This window comes from Eptatretus burgeri, chromosome 3, assembly GCF_056783735.1.
Source record: "Eptatretus burgeri isolate ZD-2024b chromosome 3, Ebu_testis_v1, whole genome shotgun sequence".
Classification (NCBI taxonomy): Eukaryota; Metazoa; Chordata; class Myxini; order Myxiniformes; family Myxinidae; genus Eptatretus; species Eptatretus burgeri.
In genome coordinates, this window is record NC_140963.1 from 46,794,578 (window position 1) to 46,818,741 (window position 24,164).

Genomic DNA, 24,164 nt, shown 5'->3' on the forward strand with positions numbered 1-24,164 from the left:
ATCTTCACCAAAGTCTAATCAGTTCATCCTTGTCACACACCCAACCTGTCCACAAAATTTCATCCGGATCCGTGCACAACTTTTTGAGATACCCTGCACACAAACAAACAGACAGACAGACAGACAGACAGACAGACAGACAGACAGACAGACAGACAGACAGACAGACAGACAGAAAGGGGTGAAAACATAACCTCCTTCACCTTTGGTGGTGGGGGTAATAACAGCAATAACAGGACACAAACACCGATGGATATACCTCCACCTGCATCAGGCAATAACCCACTGTTACATTTTATCTCAATTAAAGGTCACAAGAAAAACTAGAATAGCACGAGGTAGAGTGCATACCTCCACCAGGTTGAATCGTTTAGGTTTTGTGTTCAACTGAAAGGGCGGATCTGCATCTGGACCTGAATCAAAATCTCATCAGCTTGTTCTCGTCACCGACCCAACTCACCCATGAAGTTTTGACAGAACCAGTGTGCAACTTTTTGAAATATCGTGCTCTCTATCGTTTTTGGCCCCATCTTTCAATGGTGAAGAATCACTTTAAAAAGAAAATTAAAAAAGTTCTCATATCCGGATCGTCACATAAATCGAATCAGTTCATCATTGGCAGACACCCAACATGTCCACTAAGTTTCATCCGAATCCGTCCACAACTTTTTGAGATATTGTGCTATAAATTGATTTTGGCCATATCTGTCAATAGTGAAGAATCGCTTTTAAAATTGTACTATCTGGATCCGGATCCGGATCATCACCACCATCTAATCGATTTGGCCTTGTCACACATGCAACCTGTCCACCAAATTTTGTCAGAACCTGTCCATAATGTTTTGAGATATACTGCTCACAGACAAACAAAACCGACAGACAGACAGATAGATAGGTGAAAACAATGTCCATCCACCTTGGGGAGAGAGAGAGAGAGACAGAGACAGAGACAGAGACAGAGACAGAGACAGAGACAGAGACAGAGACAGAGAGAGAGAGAGAGAGAGAGAGAGAGAGAGAGAGAGAGAGAGAGAGAGAGAGAGAGAGAGAGAGAGAGAGAGAGAGAGAGATAAGTAGAAGAGAGACAACAACAGATGCTTCTAACTTGAGTTTTGATCTGAAAATTGATTTTCATTGGGCACATGACCCTTTGACCTGTTGAACCCAAAATTGAATGGCTTCATTTTTGTATTATATTATATTATAGGGATAAGGGACGAAATTCACGTCAAATTTGACAGTTGGGTTTGCCTACTTTTCCTTTCCTTACACACTGTATTTGCTTAATTGTGACCCCATCCTTTCCTCATTATTAAATTCACCCTTTTTACCTCTGAACGAACATGGAATCGTCATACCATTTAGGACTTTAGGCATACATAATAAATAGGAAATTAAAAAAAAAAGATAACTGTGGGTGTGTGAATAAACTAATTATGCCAGGTTTGGTTGAAGAACCTTCAGTATATCACAAGTTATTGAGATCACAACATTATCTTCAATCAAATGTCACATGTCCTTTGACCTTCGGAACTCCACATTTAATCACTTCATTTTTGCATAATTCCATAATTGCACCAACTTTGGTTGGAATCCCTTCAATAGTGGCAACAAAACACTGAAAACGGACACACAGACGGACAGAGGCACAGATGGGCGCAACATGAAAACGTAATGCCTCTGGCCTTCGTCTGCAGAAGAATGAAAAAAAAAATCTTGGAGGTTGCTTGCAGCATCGGTCTGGGGATGCTAATGGTACATTCACAAGGTGATGCAGCACCATGCCAGCCAAGTGGTGTAACCTTTTGAACAGTGTTGAACAGCCAGAATTTCTGTCCACACCTCCATCACACGCAGCATATGTTGTGGTACATGTGATTATGTAGCTGCTTGTATGCATGGCAAAGTAAAAGGTCCAAAAGATGAAGATGCTGCACGCTCGCTTTCCTCCGTCCAAAGCCCCAGCAACTCATCAATCTAAAGATTACTCCAAGCTAATATAATGACTCCCTTCACGTTCTTTCACCATTTTTCAACACCCCCAGTAGGTGAGAGTAACACCACGAGGATGGCTGATTGAACTAGAAATGTGATGACGTGCAATGTTATAGAGCACGGGTTGACAAATATTTTGGGTGGCTCACCAACGGTGTTTAACCCATCTCCAAATCTGCATCAAAAGGTGTGGTTTAGGGCAAGGAGGTGAGATTTAAGCGCGAAGGCATTCAGTGAAAATGGTTCTCCACATGGTACGGACAAGGCATTCGATTCCGAAACACAGATATTGCTCTTCTAAACTCACTTGAAAGCGATTGGATTTGCAAGCAATGCAATTTGATTCGGGTATTTCATCAAAGTTGAGAAAGTGAACCAAGTTTGAGAGGTTTGTAGTTGCAATACAATTAGGTGAAATCAAATGATTAAAGAAGCCACCCTGCACACATTAGCAAGATAGAAGTGAAGAATTTTCATTTTGGGATACAACTGGCCCTCTCATTTTCTCTGTGCACTAATGTTTTCATCCCTTTTCAATCTCCCGTTCCCTTGTTCTCCTCACCCTCCACACATTTTCCAACTTTTTTTGTCCATATTCTCTTCCATCCTTTTCCAACACTCCCTTGAATTATTTATAAATAAATAAAATTGCCCTCAATTTAACTTCTGATCTTCCTCCAATTTTCCTTTATATGCAATATGTAGATGGCCTCAGCAGACTCTGGTTTATTTGGGGCAGATCCAATATCTTCTTCTTTCGGCTACTCCCGTTAGGGGTCGCCACAGCGGATCATCCGTTATGATCCACATACTGATTTGGCACAGGTTTTATGCCGGATTGCCTTCCTGACGCAACCCTGGTCGCCTCTTACGACACAGGGATAAGGATTGGATTTCGCCATGATTCCAGGCTGCCCTCCACCCTCTCATAGCGTGGCCCAGTGCAGAGCTCCTGTCCTCAAGCGATCCTCCAACCCAAGCCTCCGAGTAACCGGATTACAGGCGCACGCCACTACGCCCGGGGTGCAGATCCAATATAGCTATAGAAATTAGAGTTATTAGCAAGTGTAAATAGTCAGAAAAGTGCCATGGATGATCGTTAAATGATAAAGCAAGCAGCAGAGTGTAAATTACTTGATAAGGAATGAGCTGAAAGTAGTCATGCCTGGTGTTAGCTCAATGGCTTGGGTGGTGAGCTTGGGATCCTAGGATCCTGAGTTCAAATACCCCCCTTTGCTGTTGAATTAATATCAGGTGGGGTGGTTGACTCTGCCTGTGATCCTTCGGGTTGGTCGGCAAAATGAGTACCAGCTTGCTGGTATCCTGTGTCAGAGTGGCGACCCGTCCAGGATTGTGCCCAATAGCCAAGGAGACGGCTTAAGCAGCACCAACGCTCCGCACAGAATATGGTCCCAATGGATGGATGGAAGGTATTTCCAGCAATTACACTTACCTGGATACCAAGAGCTGTATCTTACCAAACCAAATTGCCTTTATAAACTTCCCATGCTATCATTTTGCAACTTGAGACAAATACCATTCTGTTAAACAAAAGGTGCATGTCCTTCAGCATAACGCCAAGGAATGATTGCCTGTCAGGGCTTAATGCCCGACGAATCCGTCACAAATCGCCTGGTGTGGAGCGTTACACATGTACCATGGTGCTGCCGGTGCTGTCAGAGAGCGAGTCTATGAGTCAAATTGGCAATCAATCCGCTGGGGGTGGGTGTCTGAATTTATAATCTTGTTGAAAAACCAACAACAAAAAAATGAAGCAGTATCAAGCAGTACCTCATTTGGACCCACCTCTGAGGGAGTGGAGTCACAATCCTGACAGATCCATCCGTAACCATACCGTTTCGGAGATTTCTTCACTGGGGGATTTAAGCAGCCAAAGTGGTAGAAGAAAGTGCATTGGTCACACCTGCAGACAAGGGGTTCCGTTAGCGAAAGCACGAATAAGATAACATGACGACTCCACTAAGACCATGATGTTAAAAACTGTAAGCGTAAACTTGAAGTATAATTTTGGACGTCACGATGATCACTGCTTCTGTAAGGGGTTAAAGAGCGAGTCCATTGAAATAGCCCGCCAAGTTGAAAAATAAATTACTGCATTTAGAAAACGCAACCAAAATGGATGAATGTTTGCAAGAGCCCGACATCCGGTCCACAGTCTTTCCTCAACCAAACATGTAATCAATCACATGAAAATACATACGACGTACAAGATAGCATACACAACAAAGGGCGACTGTGCCGATCGACTTCATTTAGACCTTTTATAAAAAAAATAAAAATATTTAAAAAAAACCTGGGTTCAAACCCTAATTTTTATTTTTAAACTAAAAGGTTGAAATTCATGACAAAGAAACTAAATACTAATACAAGTACACATAATAAATAGGGAGTATTTTTGGAAAGATATCCATGGGTGAATTGTCAAGCAATTGTTCCATTTCAAAATAAAATCATTCTTGAGGAATTCTAAAGCAAATGTAACCCCTTTAATGAAAGATAACAAGCAATGTATAAATTGTTTTCCTTTTGAGGTTAGTGTGAAGCTTCCTTCTTAATTCTACAGTATTTTAATACTATATTTGGTGTGAGGATAATGTACAAGTCAGAGGGAAGCCAAGACCATCGTGAAGCTTTGCTGTTAGTTATGTCAAGGGGATGATGGAGGGGGGGGGGGATGAATACTTCAAAGTTAGCCTTGTGTAATTTAGTATTACCGTCATGGGACACCATCAGAATAGCCCCATATGTAAGCATTCCAATCATTTCTTTAGCAGTTAGCCTCCATGTTGTTTTGTGTGGGAAGGAACAGACTGTATCCCTTAATGCGTAAGAATATGGTTAATTGTACTTGTAACCCTCCTCATAATGAAAATTGAAGCAAGGAGTCCAGGTAAGGAGAATGCCAGAGAATGAGGTAGGTTGAAAGAATTGAACCACACTTCTGAGCAGTGGGGAAAACTGCCTGGCAACAGCCCCCAATTAGCTGGCACCATAGGGATGAGGATAAAGGTGCGAGGGATCCTCTGGAAAATTCCACTGAGGCAGCTGTTTTCCCCCAGCGGATGTTTACTTTGCCCTGATATCATGGAATTAAATAATGCCCCTGGGCAATAGGGACTAACCAATTCCCCCTGACCTCTACCTCTGTCACTCGAGGGGTCCTAAGCCGCTGCACAAGGTTTGAGAAGGTTTGACGTGACGAGATATGAGCAGCGCAAGCTGCATAGGGGAAGGGACCAGAGAGTGAGAGTGGACGCAGTGGCAGTCAGTCGTCGAGGCAGTCGTGGTCGCAGTCTCTGGTGCTTTTGGAGCAGAGTAGTCATGAGCGGTCGGTCATCGTGGTCACACTTGCCGTCGTTGAGGTCGTCTTTGAACACGAGTTGGTGGCTTGGTCAGGTATGGAGTCAAGAGAGATGGTCGAGGCTGGCAGCACAGAGTTATTGTGGATGCTGTGCATGGGTGCAGAATTGAGATAGGGACAGGTATTCTCCCTGCTCGGTTGTGTGGTGTGAGTGTGCGTGAAATTGGCCAATAAAACCTGTGAGAGATCAACGCATTCTGTTTTATTATTTATTGTACATTTGCAATTGTTGTTCTGCATTTCTTTGCTTGCTTGTGTTTTTCCCCACAAATTATATTCCCCTTTTTCTTAAAGTACTTGTGATGTCAGTGTCAGTCATTTCCAGCACGTCCACCAAAGTGGAACCTTGAATTACTTACTCAGAGAGCAGGTGAATCTCGATAATTTGGAAAACCTCCAAATTCTCAGTAAATCCTTGGACCATTGAGTACAGTGCTGTGGAATGGCCGTGTTGACAGCCTTACCCACCAACGCGACAGAATGCAACAACCTTCTTTTTTGTTGTCACAGTGTGTAAGGCGCATGGAAAAATCGGTCACACAAATTATGAACACACACGGACACAGAAATACCAGACAACACAAGACAGAAAAAAAAGATAACATATTAGAGACAGAAATACCAGTTTAAAAAAATACATCAGACAAAGCTGGGGAGTGAGCGAACTTCCTGGAGCACTCTGGTGCTGCGGCGCCATTTTGTGATGTCTCCTTTATCTCCCTCATAGGACACCAACGGGTTTATCTATCCACCAAATGCTGAGCATCAAGTTTTTGGTAATATTCAGCTGGAGTTGGATACGAACCGCCGACCTCCCAGAATCAAAGGAGATGCTCCAACCACAATACCACTGAAGCTGGGAAGCTTCAAAACATTTGGAATGTTTTCAGCTTGAGGTAACCAAGCAAATAAGTCATCTCCCAAGGAATAATCAATGATATATATATATATATATATATATATATATACATATATACATATATATATATATATATATATATATATATATATATATATATATATATATATATATATATATATATATATATATATATATATATATATATATATATACATCTACGCCTATATGTATATATATATATATATATATATATATATATATATATACATATATATATATATATATATATATATATATATACATCTACATATATATATATATATATATATATATATATATATATATATATACATATATATATATATATATATATATATATATATATATATATATATATATATACATATATACATATATACAGTAGACGAGGCGTAAGTCATCACCGTCGGGACCGAGAAAAAAGTGACGACTTATGTGTATGCGAACATTCATGATGACTGTGGGGTGAAGGATGAAGTCTCGCGTGGCCTGGACACGTACGTGTGAGAGCCGGCTATTGTACCAAAAGGGAAACACAATCCTCGGGGCATAGGTGGGGGTTCATTGGTGAGTTGGAAAGTGATCAAGCAAAGATGGAATTCATGAATCAGTTTATCAAATGTAAAGACAATGAACAAATGTAAGACAACTCATATACCATCGGTGATGGTATGGTGACAAATTACATGATACATTCATCGTGGTGATGATTACCACTCAATGCCAATGTGTAAGTGAGTGCGGTAATGTACAAAACAAGCCAATATAAAACCATGATCGGACTTCAACACGAAGCTCGATCGATCCTTTACTTCTTCGCGAAGTAATCCGTTATGTTTGACTGCCTCAAACTCTTGGGCATCTGGTGCATGAGAAAGGACTCAAACCGGTCATTGTATTCCATGATGTTGTCTGGGCAATCCTCCACCAAAAGACAGTATCGGCCGAATATTTGGCCGAATCGGCCGAAACCGAATATTTGGCTGAGCCGACATTTGCGGAAACCAGATGATGAGCGCGTCATCGACATCTTCAAAGGACACATATTTCACGCGTTTCACACTTACCACCGGCCTCGCGATCTTCTCCACTTGTCCAAATATCTTGCCCTTATTCTTCAAGATATCGTTCAATGTCTGCCGTTTGATGTTCAACTTCTCAGCTATGGCTGTTTTCTTCATCAGTGGGTTTGCCTCGCAAAACTGGATAATGTCGTATTTTTCTTGGTAGGTTTTAGTTGTAAGCTTACGCTTAGTCGCCATTGTCCTGCCTGCAGTGCGATCAACGTGTGTACGCAGTTATAAACAGCCTATCACTGGCGGTGTAAACCAATGAGCGAGCATCACGATTCCATGAAATCGGGCTTCTCACGAGGCAGCAGTTCTGTGTGACGAGTTAGGAGTGGTAATTTACTTGAGTTTCCATTACGTGGGAACGGACAACATCTGACGACTTAGACGAAGTGACGACTTAGAGATGACGACTTACAGAGGGATGACCCTTCATTCAAAGGGATTTAACATGAGATAAATTCGGGACTTTTTGACACTGCCGACTTAGGCAAAGTAACGAGTTAAATGCTGCCGACTTACGCCTAGTCTACTATATATATATATATATATATATATATATATATATATATATATATATATATATATATATATATATATATATATATATATATATATATATATTAAAAAATGACCGTTTTTACAGCCATTTTTCCCTGCTGTGCAGGAGTTTGGCTTTTTCTTGAGGCAATGTTTTATGGCCGGATGCCCTTCCTGACGCCAACCCTTGTCGCCCCTTACGACACACAGGGATATGGTACACCTATTCTAACCGGGGCATACACCGGGACCAGTACACTGGTACTCATTTCGCCGACCTCGGAAGGATGACAGGCTGAGTCAACTCCCTGGTGTTAATTCAGCAGCCAACGGGGCTTGAACTCAGGACCCTGGGATCCCAAGCCGCCACCCTAACCACTAAGCCAACACCAGGCTTTAGTATATATATATACATATATATATATATATACATATATATATATATATATACATATATATATATATATATATATACATATATATATATATATACATATATATATACATACATATATATACATATATATATACATATTATATATATATATATATATATATATATATATATATATATATATATATATATATATATATATATATATATATATATATATATACACACACACACACACACACACATAGAGATCTGGAAAAAAATAAGAGACCACACCAAAAAATTTTTAAATCAGAATCTCCACATGATGGCAGCCATTCCATTCCAGTGTCTGTTGAATTCCAACACAGGCACACCTCATTCTATTTAGTGAGGTACTGATTAGGTGATCACCTGAACCAAATCTTATTCAACAAGGAAAAGTATAAAAACCACTACTGTGGTCATCACTATCCTCTTGCAATAGGACCAGCTGGATGGCAAAAACAGTGCTAGTAGTACCTCAAAAGTAATTGGAATCAAAAAAATAACTATTGACCATGCCAAAAGAGTTGAAAAGAAAAGTTCTGAGTGAGGAAAAGAAGGGTTCAATTCTGGCTTTACTGGCAGAGGGATACAGTGAGCGCACGTTGCTTCCATCCTTAAAATTTCAAAGACGGCGGTTCATAAGAACAAGGTCAAGCAGCAGACATTGGGGACAACAAAGCTACAGACTGGCAGAGGGCAAAAACGACTTTCCACTGACCGGGATGACCACCAACTCATTCGAATGTCACTCAACAACCGTAGGATGACATCAAGTGACCTACAAAACGAATGGCAAATGGCAGCTGGGGTGAAGTGCATGGCGAGGATGGTTCGAAACAGGCTCCTAGGGACAGGGCTGAAGTCGTGCAAAGCTAGAAAAAGCCCTTCATCAATGAGAAGCAAAGAAGAGCCAGGCTGAGGTTTGCAAAAGGCCATAAGGATTGGACCGTAGAGGACTGGAAGGTCATTTTCTCTGATGAGTCCAATTTTCAGCTTTGCCCAACACCTGGTCGTCTAATGATTAGACGGAGACCTGGAGAGGCCTACAAGCCACAGTGTCTCACACTGTGAAATTTGGTGGAGGATTGGTGATGATCTGGGGGTGCTTCAGCAAGGCTGGAATCGGGCAAATTTATCTTTGTGAAGGACTCATGAATCAAGCCACGTACAAGGTTGTCCTGGAAGAACACTTGCTTCCTTCTGCTCTGACAATGTTCCCCAACTCTGAGGATTGGTTTTTCCTGCAGGACAATGCTCCATGTCACACAGCCAGGTAAATCAAGGTGTGGATGGAGGACCATCAGATCAAGACCCTGTCATGGCCAGCCCAATCTCCAAACCTGAACCCCATTGAAAACCTCTGGAATGTGATCAAGAGGAAGATGAATGGTCACAAGCCATCAAACAAAGCTGAGCTGCTTGAATTTTGGTGCCAGGAGTGGCATAAAGTCACCCAACAGCAATGTGAAAGACTGGTGGAGAGCATGCCAAGACGCATGAAAGCTGCGATTGAAAATCAGGGTCATTCCACAAAATATTGATTTCTGAACTCTTCCTAAGTTAAAACATTAGTATTGTGTTCTTTAAAAATGAATATGAACTTGTTGTGTTTGTATTATTTGAGGTCTGAAAACACTGGATCTTTGTTGTTATTTTGACCAGTTGTCATTTTCTGCAAATAAATGCTCCAAATGACAACATTTTTATTCGGAATTTGGGAGAAATGTTGCCAGTAGTTTATAGAGTAAAACAAAAATGTTCATTTTACTCAAACACATACCTATAAATAGTAAAACCAGAAAAACTGAAACGCACACAGTACGTTGACACTTAGAATAGTTATTTCCGTGATGAATGTTAAGAATAGCACCTTCTCCATAAGGGTTTCGTAATTAAATGCACTGGGTTGTGCAGTTAATGCCTGGTGTTAGCTTAATAGTTAGGGTGGTGGGCTTGGGATCCTAGGATCTGAAGTTCAAATCCTGCTCAGCTGTTGAATTAAAACAAGGTGGGGTTGACTGCCTGTCATCCTTCAGTGGTCAACAAAATGAGTGCCAGCTTGCCAGTATCCTCTGTCGGAGTGGTGACTCATCCAGGATTGTGCCCAATCCCCAAGGAGATTGCTTCAGCAGCACCAACGCTCTGCACAGAGTATGGTCCCAATGGATGGACAGATGGATGGGTAGTTAGCACCCCCTCTCAACCCGTTGGGATAATAAAGCAATCAGCACGTGATGACGTGTACCGTGACTGCCATCATCGCGTAGGGCATGCATGTTCTACTGCCATGGCGTTCAACGTGTGCGAATAACACGAGCTTTCTGGAACATGCAACAAATTCTCAAATTCCCATTTATTGTTCAAAGCCCAACAAAGTCCTTGTTTGGCTGTTCGTCCATATGGATGTTTACCCTGTAATGTAATCTATTGCAGTCCACCCCTGTACTGCATTTCATTTCCCTAATTTCTGGATATTCTCCTCCACCCAAAATGACTGGTGCAATGATAGCCCCATGCCCTGACTTTGTGCCATAGACATTGTTGGATGTTTGGGATTCGTCCCAGGTGCATGGGGTAAAAAGGGATTTCCTCCATGTTAAGTGTGGAGCTTCGCTCCTGACGACAGCCAAAAGGACCAAATGAGTGAATATCCGGCTGGGCAGCAGAAAGGGTGGAGCTGCGGGGGAATCCTCCAATCGCTGGCATGGGGCCAGCACATAAGATCTGATGTGGCCCAATAGCTGGCCCTGGCTACCGCCTTGTAAGATCTGATGCTGGCGCAATAGCTGGCCGCCTTGTAAGATCTGACGTGTGGCTCTTTGGCCCTGCCTGCCTCAGGGGCTATAAAGCTGCACTTGGTGCCTGGTTCGCTCTCTTGTTGCCCTCGAGCTCTCTTGGTCCTGGTCGTCGCTCTGTCTGCCCTGGTCATCACACTAGTTTCTGCCCTGGTCCCGGACGCTATGCATTGCACTCGTCTCTGCCATGGTCCCGGAAGCTCTGCATCGCCCTCGCTTCTTCCCTGGTCCTGGATGCTTTGGTTCGTGCTCCCAACGGAGCTCGTGGACCCTTGGTTGTGGATGACAGTGTTGGAGCCATTCCAGAGAGCAGTACCAAGTTGGAGAGGGTGACCGATGACGTACATCCCAGCGGGCTAAGGCAACCCTGCCCCTCCCAATTTGTCTCCGCGTGTGTGTGGTCTGATGGGTACCCTGTTTTGTTATCCAGTCGGTAAGTCAGAGGTTAAGCCAAGTCTGTAACTTGTACATTTTCTTTCCTTTTTATAAATACACATCTTGATTGCTCTTTTCATTGCATTTCCCCTTTTCCTGCCCTGGTTGCCCTTTGACACCACTAAAGCCCTTGAGTTCCCTTCCCTCCTTCCCGTACCCCTCATTGCTCATGTGTACTAATAAAAGGCAGTGTGTGTGTGTGTGTGTGTGTGTGTGTGTGTGTGTGTGTGTGTGTGTGTGTGTGTGTGTGTGTGTGTGTGTGTGTGTGTGTGTGTGTGTGTGTGTGTGTGTGTGTGTGTGTGTGTGTGTGTGTGTGTGTGTGTGTGTGTGTGTGTGTCTCCACCAAAACTATAAAACCTAGCAGCTTGGAACTTTGCATGCATACTAAGAAAACTCCAAGAAAGTGCAAGAGTGAAAATTGGGTGTTTGGGTTAATTAAAACACCCCTTCTGAAGATAATTAATGGCCTAATTTAATTATATCCTTTATCAGGCGATCCTCGGCCACCTCGCTGTCTGGGGTCTTAAGGTATTTCCTGGGTAACTTTGATGAGGTCTGAAGCCACCATATTTTGGCCTGCTCAACCTTACCTTAACTTGGAACAGGCCGCAACGATTTCTGAACGATAAAGTTGTAGTTTTCACTTTCCTCACTCATATTATCGAATGCCTGTTCATCATAGCTACGAATTGCTGGGTACATTGCAATGCTTAGAAACCTCCGACAATGTCAGCGTTCATGGCTTGACATTTCGGGCATCTCCGGGAGGTGAATGTCTAATGTGTTGCTAATCGCGTGCCAAACTAGCCATTTCTTAACAAATCGTTTCGTTGGAGTGCTTCCTTACTCATATTATTGAATGCCTGTTCATAGCTATGAATCGCTGGGTACATTGCATTGCAATGCTTATAAACATCCGGAGACGTCAGCGTTCGCGGCTTGACATTTTGGGTGTCTCCAGGAGGTGTATGGTTAACGTGTTTGCTCATCGCGTGCCAAACTGGCCATTTAACGATAAAGTTGTTGTTTTCACTTTCCTGGTGTGTGTGTGTGTGTGTGTGTGTGTGTGTGTGTGTGTGTGTGTGTGTGTGTGTGTGTGTGTGTGTGTGTGTGTGTGTGTGTGTGTGTGTGTGTGTGTGTGTGTGTGTGTGTGTGTGTGTGTCGTCGATGGGTATCTACATATGTGGGTTTCAGAATGTGGAAGAGTCCTCCCAGGGTGGGCTCAAAGTTTCCACCTTCATTTTGGTAAGGGGTCACGATTCATGGACCCAGCTGTGAAGTTTTCTGTTCTCAAAGTTTTGTGCCAAGGGCTCTCTTCAGGATCGCCGCTGAGCCCAGGACAGCTTCCAACTGTAGTTCGTTTGTAATAATATTCCCAGGGATGGTTTTTAATATCTCTGTGAGGTTCTTTGTCATCATTCCCATAGCTCAAACTATCATCACTGGTACAACTTTGGCATTCTTCAGCTTCCAGTTTATTTTCACTTCATGCTTGAGGTCTTGGTATTTGGTTATTTTCTTGATATTTGCATCGTTCGTCCAAAATCACTGCGATTAACACCTCAATTAGCAACGCCTTCTTCTCTTTTTTTGCACCTAAAGTATGCTATCTGGTCACAATGCTTTGTTTTCAATGTTCACACTTGATGTGATCACAAGGTCGTACGTGAGCGGTACTTTAATGTTGTCAGTGATTGCTTTAGGTTAATTTCCCACAATTTTTCTGGAACTGGAATGTCAAAGTCTTTGCAGATGTGCCAGCGGATTACTTTACAAACTCTGTTATGTCGTTGTGTGTACAGCTGTTCTGACAATTTTTTTTTTCATGTTTGGTCATTAAGCATCACATATCATTACCCTCGCCAAAGGATTCAGAGAGGGTGGTGGACCATGTGCACACTGCAGAAACCTAGGGTTGATAAAGCACGGAAAGAGCAAAGGGTTCAAGACCAGAAAGGATGAGGTAGAAGACAGAGAGACCACCTACCTGTCTGTGGTGGCGAAGTGATAGGCCCATAGACTCAGCTTCATCACAGGAGATTCCAATAATATTGAAGGCCTTTGGTTCCATGGCATCAAGCAGAGCAAGATATGAGGCAGAGAAGCCAGCCCAGAGGGGAGAGCAGTACTCCATGTGGCTGCGGATGAAAGCCGTGTAGGTGGATAGGATTTCAGGTGTACCAAGGAGGGACTTTGTACGACAGAGGATGCCTAGTTCGAAGGCTGGCTTTGGAAGCCAACTTTGAAATGCGGTTTGCCCAAGAAAGATAATGGCTAGTGAGACCCAGGAGTTTGAATGACTGAACTTCCTCAAGAGGATTGTTCAGAAAGTAGATTAGAGGGTTTGCCAGATGGTCCTTTTGGAGAGAGAGAAGAGAGAAGAGAGAAAAAAGAGAGAGAAGAGAGAGAAAAAGAGAGAAAAAGAGAGAAAAAGAGAGAAAAAGAGAGAAGAGAGAGAAGAGAGAGAAGAGAGAGAGAGAGAGAGAAGAGAGAGAAGAGAGAGAAGAGAGAGAAGAGAGAGAGAGAGAGAGAAGAGAGAGAAGAGAGAGAGAGAGAGAGAAGAGAGAGAGAGAGAGAGAGAGAGAGAGAAGAGAGAGAGAGAGAGAGAGAGAGAGAGAGAAAAGAGAGAGAAAAGAGAGAGAGAGAGAGAGAGAGAGAAGAGAGAGAGAGAAGAGAGAGAGAGAAAAGAGAGAGAGAAGAGAGAGAGAGAGAGAGAGAGAGAGAGAAGAGAGAGAGAGAGAGAGAGAGAGAGAGAAGACAGAGAGAGAGAGAGAGAGAGAGAGAAGACAGAGAGAGAGAAGACAGAGAGAGAGAGAGAGAGAGAGAGAGAGAAGACAGAGAGAGAGAAGACAGAGAGGAAGAGAGAAAGAGAGAGAGAAGAGAGAGAGAGAGAGAGAGAGAGAGAGAGAGAGAGAGAAGAGAGAGAGAGAGAGAGAGAGAGAGAGAGAGAGAGAGAGAGAGAGAGAGAGAGAGAGAGAGAGAGAGAGAGAGAGAGAGAGAGAGAGAGAGAGAGAGAGAGAGAGAGAGAGAGAGAGAGAGAGAGAGAGAGAGAGAGAGAGAGAGAGAGAGAGAGAGAGAGAGAGAGAGAGAGAGAGAGAGAGAGAGAGAGAGAGAGAGAGAGAGAGAGAGAGAGAGAGAGAGAGAGAGAGAGAGAGAGAGAGAGAGAGATTGAAAGATATATTCCAATCAGGAATAGGATTGGGTGCAGAACAATGCCTTGGGACACTCCAGCTTTGACAGGGAGAGGAGAAAAAGGATTCTAGTGAGAGCCACACATTGGCTATGAGAGTAGAGAAAGTCAGTAAGCCATGTGTGGAGTTTGCTTTAGATGCCATAAGCAGAGGGGTTGGAGAATAAGGCAGGATGCCATATTGTATCAAAAGCACAAGATACGTCTGGAGAGATGGCCTTGATCTCTTGTCCGACATTGAGGGCCTCCATCCATTGTTTGGAGAGTGTAACCATCATATCCAAGCAATGATTTCTGAAATGAGGCAATTGGAGAAAAGGAAGGATTTCATATAAACTGGGATGATGGATTCCATGATCTTGCTGATGAATGGAAGTAAGCTCATCGGTCTGTAGTTATGGGGATCTTTTTTGCACCTTTTTACCCCTCAGCCTGAATTGGCTAAGGGGTATTGTCGTCATCGGCGTTGTCCGGTGGGCGTCCGGGCGTCCGTCCAGGCGTCTGTCCGGGCGTCTGTCAACTTTTGGTTTCCGTCAATTTCGAGGAGAACGCCTTGTACGATTAAATCCGTTTTTTCAGTGTATGTTGGGGTTGAGTAGAGGAAGGTTCCTTTCGAAAATGGGCGCGCTGTGATTTTCAATGTGACCTCCATGGCAGCCATCTTGAAATTGGTTTCCGTCCATTTCGAGGAGAACGCCTTGTCTGATTAAATCCATTTTTGCAGTGTGTGTTTGGGTTGGGTCGAGGAAGGTTTCTTTCGATAATCAGTGCGATTCGATATCCAATATGGCAGCTAGGGCAGCCATCTTGAATTTGGTTTCCGGACAATAACTTGAGAACGGCTTGACAGATTGATTTTATTTTCATGGGGGTATCATGGGGGTGGTTAGAGGAAGGTTCCATTCAATATACAGCACAATCCGATATCCAATATGGCGGCTAGGGCAGCCATCTTGAATTTGGTTTCCGGACAATAACTTGAGAACGGCTTGACAGATTGATTTTATTTTCAAGAGGGTATAATGGGGGTAGTTAGAGGAAGGTTCCATTCGATATACAGCGCAATCTGATATCCAATATGGCGGCTAGGGCAGCCATCTTGAATTTGGTTTCCGGACAATATCTTGAGAACGGCTTGACTTATTGATTTCATTTTTGTGTGATATAATGGGGGTGTTTAGAGGAAGGTTCCTTTCGATATTCAGCGCAATCCGATATCCAATATGGCGGCCTGAGCAGCCATCTTGAATTTGGTTTCCGGACAATAACTTGAGAACGGCTTCACACATTGATTTTATTCTGGCGAGGTATAATGGGGTTGAGTAGAGGAAGGTTCCTTTCCAAAATGGGCATGCTGCGATTTTCACTGTGGCCGCCACGGCAGCCATCTTGAAATTGGTTTCCATCAATTTCGAGGAGAACGCCTTGTCCGATTAAATCCATTTTTGCTGGGTGTGTTGGGATGGAGTAGAGGAAGGTTCCTTTCGAAAATGGGCGTGCTGCGATTTTCAATATGGCCACCATCTTGAAATTGGTTTGCGCCAAGGGGCTGAGGGGTTACGCCCGCTTTGCGGTGCTATTTTTATGGAATGCAATGTTGTTGGTGGATTTCCAAGCAGATGGAAGATGACCTAGCACAAATGATAAGGACAGAGAGAGGATGTACAAGAGCAGCAGAGCAGGTTTTTAGGACACGTGAGCTGATGCTGTTTGGTCCAGTAGCAGAGTCAGTGTCGAGGGTTTAAAGAACCTCTCCACCTTCTCAGGTGCAAAAGACAGAGCCTCAGGTCCAGGAGCAGTTGGGTATAACTACGAATGGTGGGTACAGAGAGTGAGGGGTTGGGGTCACAAGATTTGGAAGCAAACACAGAATTGAGGCATTCAGCCTTCTCACGACTGCAGTTGGCTGTGGTGCTGGTTTCTGTGGAAGAATTCCCAGGCTGAGTTAACATCGGGGCAGTAGATGTGGGAGACCAGTCCTGAAGAGAGAGGGCTGCTTGCAGATCCCTGCAAATCTACCTGAGTGAACTGCCAAACTCACCAGCAATGAGGCAGCTCTCTAAGAATAATCAGAGAGATGTTGACTCTCACAAGCATATGATCAGAGCTTGCATATACAAAGTTTCATTCAAAAAAATGTTTCAAAATGTGACTACAATTGCATTTTTTTGGTATTTGACTTTTTGACCATGTGGTAGCCCCAGGGCGGGGCTAAAAATGATACTGCTCTCACACCTTCTTGCCATGTGGTGATCAGAACGATCAAGTTTGGTGAATTTCTGCATAACCGTTCAGGAGATAGCGTGAGAGATGGACAGATGAAGCTGATTACCGATTACAATATCCCCACCTATTTTTTTTTTTCAATTGTGGGGACAATGAAAAGACAAGAAAACTACAAAGCACACCATTTTACGTCTGATTATTGTAACAGAAGCACAAAAGTTTTAAGAGCAAACAAGTCATTCAAAAGAATTTCAGCAACATATCAAACAAAAATTTAAAACCCCCAAAAAGCGACGATGCTCTGCTTGGCCATTAACCCTTCATCATAGTCGCAATGCAACGGTAAAGCATTCATTTGCCCCATTAATCCACAATTGAAAGGCATTCAGCCGTTGCTATTTAATGCTGGCTGGTCAGAGCAGACGATCGTGGAGCTCAGAACGAGGGTCGTTTTATCCAAAGACAAAAAGCATCGGCACATGCACAGTGCGCAACGCGTCTAACAACCTGATTTAGGAGTGACACCCCGTGAACAGATGGAGATGTGTAGAGGTTTTAATGCACAATGTGAGATTTCGTAAAGCTTTATCATTTCCTAACTTGCTATAAAAATCGGTTAAGTGAAAATGTATGAGGGGAAAGCGGTGCACATTTTCACACAAGGACAAGTCTTCATTTCATGGCTATTGAACTCACTGGCAAGGGAAAGTAACAGAATATATGTCACACAAAAATATGAAGCATGGGACCTTCCTTAATCTTACTGGTTGAAAAAGTAAGGAATTCAAACCAAGAGATGCGGCAAACTATGGGCCGATAATGACGACAAGACATAAGGCGACAGCTTGGATTCCCAGCGGGAATGACACAGCCAAAGCTCCTGCCTGAGTATGGTAATGGTGGGATTGTAGCAATGGTAATTAGCTCACAAAGCCCGGTAATGCATGGATGAGTCACAGACTGCACTCCAGTGGGAAATGTGCACAGGGGGAGAATGTAATTTTTTTTTCCCTTGAGTGGGGGGATGGGAACAGCAGAGTAAATTGGGTGTGGACTGAAGAAGGAAGAAACGAACAGACATGGCACGACATTATACACACATAGAAGCAAACTAAAATTTAAAACATCATCGTTTCATTCCAAAGAGTAAACATGGACTTGACTTCAGATTTAATTTGCACACAACTTAAGCTGTCATGAGGTTTTAGAAACTCAGGGTTGGGGGAAGGGAGAGGGGGGGTGGTGAGATTAAGCCAATATACCATTCATACAAACTTGGATTCTCAAATGCTTGTTGTACTATGTTGAAGTGTTTTTAAATATACGAGCCAAACCCGCGCTCCGCGCAAAGTTTCTAAAGTGAGGGTTCGTTAGGACGTGAATATATCCAGTGTTCACAATGTGATTTATACAATTTTTTTATTTACAATGTTTCTTGTTGCATTTTTTGTGTCAAATGGACCTTCTGAGGTAGTCAGCATGTGCAGAAGAGGGTTTTACATTGAAGACGCTGTTTTCTGGGAGTGGCATTACGGCTCTCAGCGGTGACGTCACACGTCACCATGCAAACAAATGTAAAAATTAGAAAATCGCCAAAAATTCCCAAACCTGTCTGTCAGGTGCGATCTCACACAGCCTATGCTGGACATTAGACCACAGAGTACCTGCACGCCAAAAGTGGCGACAATCCGTGTGGCAGTTTCGGAGGAGAAACGTCCACAAAATATGGCTTAGCGTATTAATATAATCATATATATATATATATATATATATATATATATATATATATATATATATATATATATATATATATATATATATATATATATATATATATATATATATATATATATATATATATATATATATACATCGCGCACGCGCACACACACACACACACACACACACACACACACACACACACACACACACACACACACACACACACACACACACACACACATCCAGGTTCATGGAAAAGGAAATAAACGGACAAAATGAGGCAAAGGGGGTGAGGGGGAAGGGATGACAACAAATGGATGCATCACAGCACACACAGAAAAGGTTGTGGAGTGAGACTTAGTCGGTGTAGTAAAACGGAAGTGGAAGTGGAAGAGACTGTGAGGTGACACCGGGGGGGGGGGGGGGTAGCAGACTTGAAATCCTGCAGGGAAGAGCTTGTGACAGTGGACTCAGGAAGGCAGTTCCACTGGCAAGGAAACAGGGGTATGAAATAATGGAGGTTATCATTGAGTTTAGACGTGGGCATTTTCTGGCTGAATGTGTGCAACCTGGAGGGGAAGGAGCTTGGCTGAAAGGTGAGAGGGGAGGAGGAGCCAAACCAAATAAAAATAATGCAAGGCCACAACATTTCCTACAGTAATAAGAGTGAAGCGACATAAGTGACCTGCCGATGTACAAGATTCCTGAGACTCAGATTGCTGACGCGAGATTCCAATTACACAGGCCTTCGGTTCAGGGCCTCAAAGGGGGAGGTGGATATGAAGCATCAGCACCAGTTCACAGTGAGGAGCCATATTCCTTGGCACTCCAGATGAAGGCTTTGTGCACCGTTCTAATTAGGTGAGGACAGCAGAGATACACTTGGTCTTGAGAATTGTGAGGAGGCCATCTTGGAGAAGTGATCTTCCAAAGACAGGTTGTAACTGAAAGTGAGGCTGAAGAGCTCCAGAAATTATTTGACTCCCAAAGGCTAACCACAGAATTAAATAAGAGGACTTCTGTGCCAATTCTTATGGAGGGACAAAGTGAGAAGTTAGGCCTCTCTTGCATAAAGATACAAGTTTCCAGGTCGATGTACAGTTTCTTGTTTTGACGACATAGCAGAGAGAGAAGGGGGGGGGGTGATATATAGATAGATAGATATAGAGATATAGAGATATAGAGATATAGAGATATAGAGATATAGAGAGAGAGAGACAGAGAGAGAGACAGAGAGAGAGACAGAGAGAGAGACAGAGAGAGAGACAGAGAGAGAGACAGAGACAGAAACAGAGACAGAGACAGAGACAGAGACAGAGACAGAGACAGAGACAGAGACAGAGACAGAGACAGAGACAGAGAGAGAGAGAGTGAGAGTGAGAGACAGACAGACAGTGAGAGAGAGAGAGAGTGAGAGTGAGAGACAGACAGACAGTGAGAGAGAGTGAGAGTGAGAGTGAGAGTGAGAGTGAGAGTGAGAGTGAGAGTGAGAGTGAGAGTGAGAGTGAGAGTGAGAGTGAGAGTGAGAGTGAGAGTGAGAGAGAGAGAGAGACACAGAGAGACAGACAGTGAGAGAGAGAGAGAGAGAGAGAGAGAGAGAGAGAGAGAGAGAGAGAGAGAGAGAGAGAGAGAGAGAGAGAGAGAGAGAGAGAGAGAGAGAGAGAGAGAGAAGTTTGCACAGACAGGAGTGGATCGACACGGTACAAAATTAAGTCTGCATTGAGACATGTCATTAATGTGTATCAAAAAAATAGCATTGGTCCGAGAGCACTACCTTGAGGGACCAACCTCGAGGCGGCACAGTGTGGGATGTTATTCTTTCCCAAGCAACCCACTGCTTGCATGCACATGGAAAATCTGATATTGTACTGCACGAGGAAGAGGGAATTCCCTGGATACCATTATCTGACAGTTTAGAAATCAGAATGGGACACTATTCAGAATCAAATGCACAGGAGATGTCTGGTGAGATACCTCTGACTTCTTGTTTGAGATCGAGGATATTGCTAACACAGAATAAAAACCATGTCCAAGATGGGATGACCATGGTGGAAGTGAAACAGATGGTCAGAGATCAGAGAGTTAAAGAAAAGATGAGTCTTGAGGTTAACTGCAATTATTGATTTTATCATTTTGTTGATGATGGCTGAGAAGGTTGACTGGCCCAAAGTCAGGGAGGTCAGTATGAGCACCATTGTTGGGATAACTTTGGCAATTCTCCATAATGCAGCAGGCCACCCTCATAGAATGGTCTGGAAAAAGAACAGAGAAGCAGAAGAATGCAAGGTGGATTAAGTTTTTAGGCATAAGAGCACCAATCATGGTGGAGGAGTCAAAAGGGGGCAAGGAATTAAAAATTTTTTTTAGCAGGAACGAAGTTCACATGCTGTCAGAAGTTTTCATTGAAGATGTGCATGAGCATAGGAAGAGGAAAAGAGGACTTGGGTTTTTGTGCAAAAGACAGTTCATGGAGTCAGCCTTGTCATAAGTCGCATCCATTATGTCCCATCCCTTAAAAGGAGGAGAAGAGATAAGGTATGGTACATGCTTTAGACAGCGAATTGACCAACTGCTTCCAGGATTTTTTTGTCAATACCGGAGAAATCAGACTTCAGACAAGCCCGATACCAAATTCTGGTGTGCCAGAGGACAGAAACACAATGGTTATTAACTTAATAAAGACTGCAGATTATCATCAGTGGGGTTTCATTTCCAGGAAGAAAAGGCAACTGCAGCTCACTGTATGAATCGTTGTACCAAGGACGAGATCCTGGAGAGGATAGGTGGAAGGGTGAAGGTACAAACTGGTGCATGAGTGTCATCCTAATTGGAGAAATGAGCGCTTGGCATTGTGTATCCTCAGAAATTGAGAGATAATGGAGCAGTCAATGGAAGAAACAATGGACTGCAAGCCAGAACAGTTAACCTAATTAAAATGCCAGACATGATGGCGCCTTGTTGGATCCTTGTACATCACCATGGAGATGGACACTTTCAGGAGTAAATGATCTGAGGAGACTATGGGAGTAGAGGAATAATAGGAGAGGTTGTAGGGAAAGTTTGACATGCCAAAGTTAAGCAGAGAGTGACAAACAGTTGGGAAAATGTGTTGGGAATTCAATAGATTGGGTGTGGCCATAAACGGCACAAAGGCCTTGGCTGCAATATCATATAAGCACCGATTGAATTCCATTTGGAACAATGACAGCCAAAGTCAAAGCAAATTAGGAAGAGAAAGTTGGTATGGGTGGATAGAAGAGTGTCAGGGTTTGCTGAGAGTACCTCACACAGGGAATTGTCACAGTTTGGAGTGTGGTAGAGTATGCACAGAAACAAGACCTTGCTATTGAGATGCACATGGATCCAGAGATATTCCATATGGAGGGGGGTGGGGTGGAAATGGGGAGGGGTGGTGTGGAACAGGGAAGAATGAGGGTCTGTAAAAACATTACAAAAATAACCAGAGAGGGAGATAAGTGAATCCCGAATATCCTGTGAAAAAAAGTTTTTGTTAGGAAAAAAGGTTGTTTTTGTTTAAAAATATAAAAAAAAGAAACTTCATCATCAAAAGCAGAGAGCAAACTTGGGGGAGAGATGCATTGGAATGGTACATAAGCCTCTTATGTTAGTTAACCAGATGAAAGGGGGTTGAGTGGTATATAGCTGGGCATGTTGGGTCGTGGTGGGAGGAGCTGTGGGAGGGGAGGAGGGTAAGTAGTAGAGTCATGGAGAGGGGTGAGATAAGGGGCACAGGTCATAGTGGTGCAGCCACATGTCATGGGGGGTTGGTCGTAGGGTGCTGAGGTGAAGAGTAAACCAACAAAATGAATTGTAAACAACTTCGATCGACCGATTACAAAATATCTCGAGACCAATTTGGCATGGCAATTTCTACAGGTTTGGCTTGATATCCACCAAATAAAATAAATAATGAAATATTAAAATGAATAAGAAAAGCAAGACAAGACAGGTTTATATACCAGCAGGTCAATTATGTAGCCTCATTATTATTACTCAAAATTTCCAGCAACATGTGATATTCTGACGGCACAGTGGGCGGCTGGCACGTAAACTCATTTGTTCAGTTCTTGTCGGTTGCAAAGTTAAGTGCTTTATCATCAAATATAAATGAGGTTTGATTTTCGATTCAGAGAGGATGCGCTTATTTGAGAGGTGACAATCCACTTCTGGATATCAGAAATTAAATGATTAAAGACAAACTGTCATCTCCCATGACCTTTTGCAATTCAACTATGGATGATTCGTAACAACCCAAACTGGGACACCTCAAAAATAATAATTACATTTCAAGGGAAATAAATTTTTAAAAATTTTAAAAATCATCGAATATCATGTGCCACATGTAAATTGTGTGGTATTCAATGAATATAATTATCGAAGTAAACTGCTCTTGACCATTCCTCTCGTCCTCAAGCCCACAACAACCCTCCACACCTACTTATACAAATGCCTTACAGACAATGGCTGAATGCATTCGAGTTGAATGCATTTGTTTAGAAGTGAAAGCTGACAATTCCATTCGATAAAATTCAAAGTGCCAAATGCATCGCGTGGCAACTGGCATTTTTCGCTCTATTGGAGCAATTTTGTAAGAAGAAACACAGAGTGTCAGGGCAAGTTTTGAAAAGCCACTCCAATCAGCATCCTCTCTGGATGGGTTGGATCATCAGATCAGGAGCTACCCGTAGATACGATCCTCTTTGCTGGAGTTTTGCTGAAGGAGTGATACCAAACATCAGCAGATTTAATTTACAACCTTGCAGAACTGACACTCCACCACGTCACCTTTCCCATCATTCCCAAGGTGGTTCAATCAACCCACTACATTGTGCATTGTTGTAATTTTCACCCTGATGACAGTGGATTTAAAGTGAACATTCTAACATAATGATTTTGCAGTTGAATTTTAGAAAAATCCAGATTGCTTACGTTTAAACGGAACATTTCATATCACTAGATCATCAAATTTCAAAAAGAAAATGTGTGAGTTCGATTTAGAGCCTTTAACAAAAAAGCAAAACAGCAGGCAGCATTAGAATCATATACAATAGCTGCAAGCGCTAGCCTCCCACATACCGCTAAGGACATCGTCAGCCATAACTCGCCATATTAATCCCTTGGAATCCCCATAACGAGGCCTATTAGGCGATGCCATTTTCACGCATTCCAGTGGACCATTCTGCTGTGTGCACCTTGTGGATACCTTCTCAGGGTTCTACAATCACTTAGCCCTCTTAGGGACCAGAAAAAGAAAAACAAACAAACCGTGCAGTGCATGTTCTACGTGTGTGCTGTGAGATTCACCATTAATCCACAGCATCTCAAGATAAAGAGGACGAAAAAAAAAAAAAAACATAATGTAAAGCTAAAAGCATACAAGCCGCCGATGAACAAGAATGCTCCAAAGCAACACTTGCTTTTTTGCACAGATGGCATTGCTTCCAGTCAAAATGAGAACGAGCAGGG

The 24,164-nt window shown here is 42.9% G+C and overlaps 1 protein-coding gene across 9 annotated transcripts in view; it reads right to left on the bottom strand.

Moving 5' to 3' along the window:
• PHF14 (PHD finger protein 14) overlaps positions 1–24,164 on the bottom strand; it is a 333,451-nt gene that overhangs the window by 782 nt on the left and 308,505 nt on the right. For 8 of the 9 annotated variants that reach the window (XM_085873138.1, XM_085873144.1, XM_085873141.1 and 5 more), the window contains one exon: positions 3,787–3,919. In XM_085873138.1, the coding sequence (XP_085729264.1) occupies positions 3,787–3,919 (133 nt within the window). The remainder of the gene's footprint in view (positions 1–3,786; positions 3,920–24,164) is intronic. The other variant, XM_085873137.1, reaches the window with a different exon arrangement.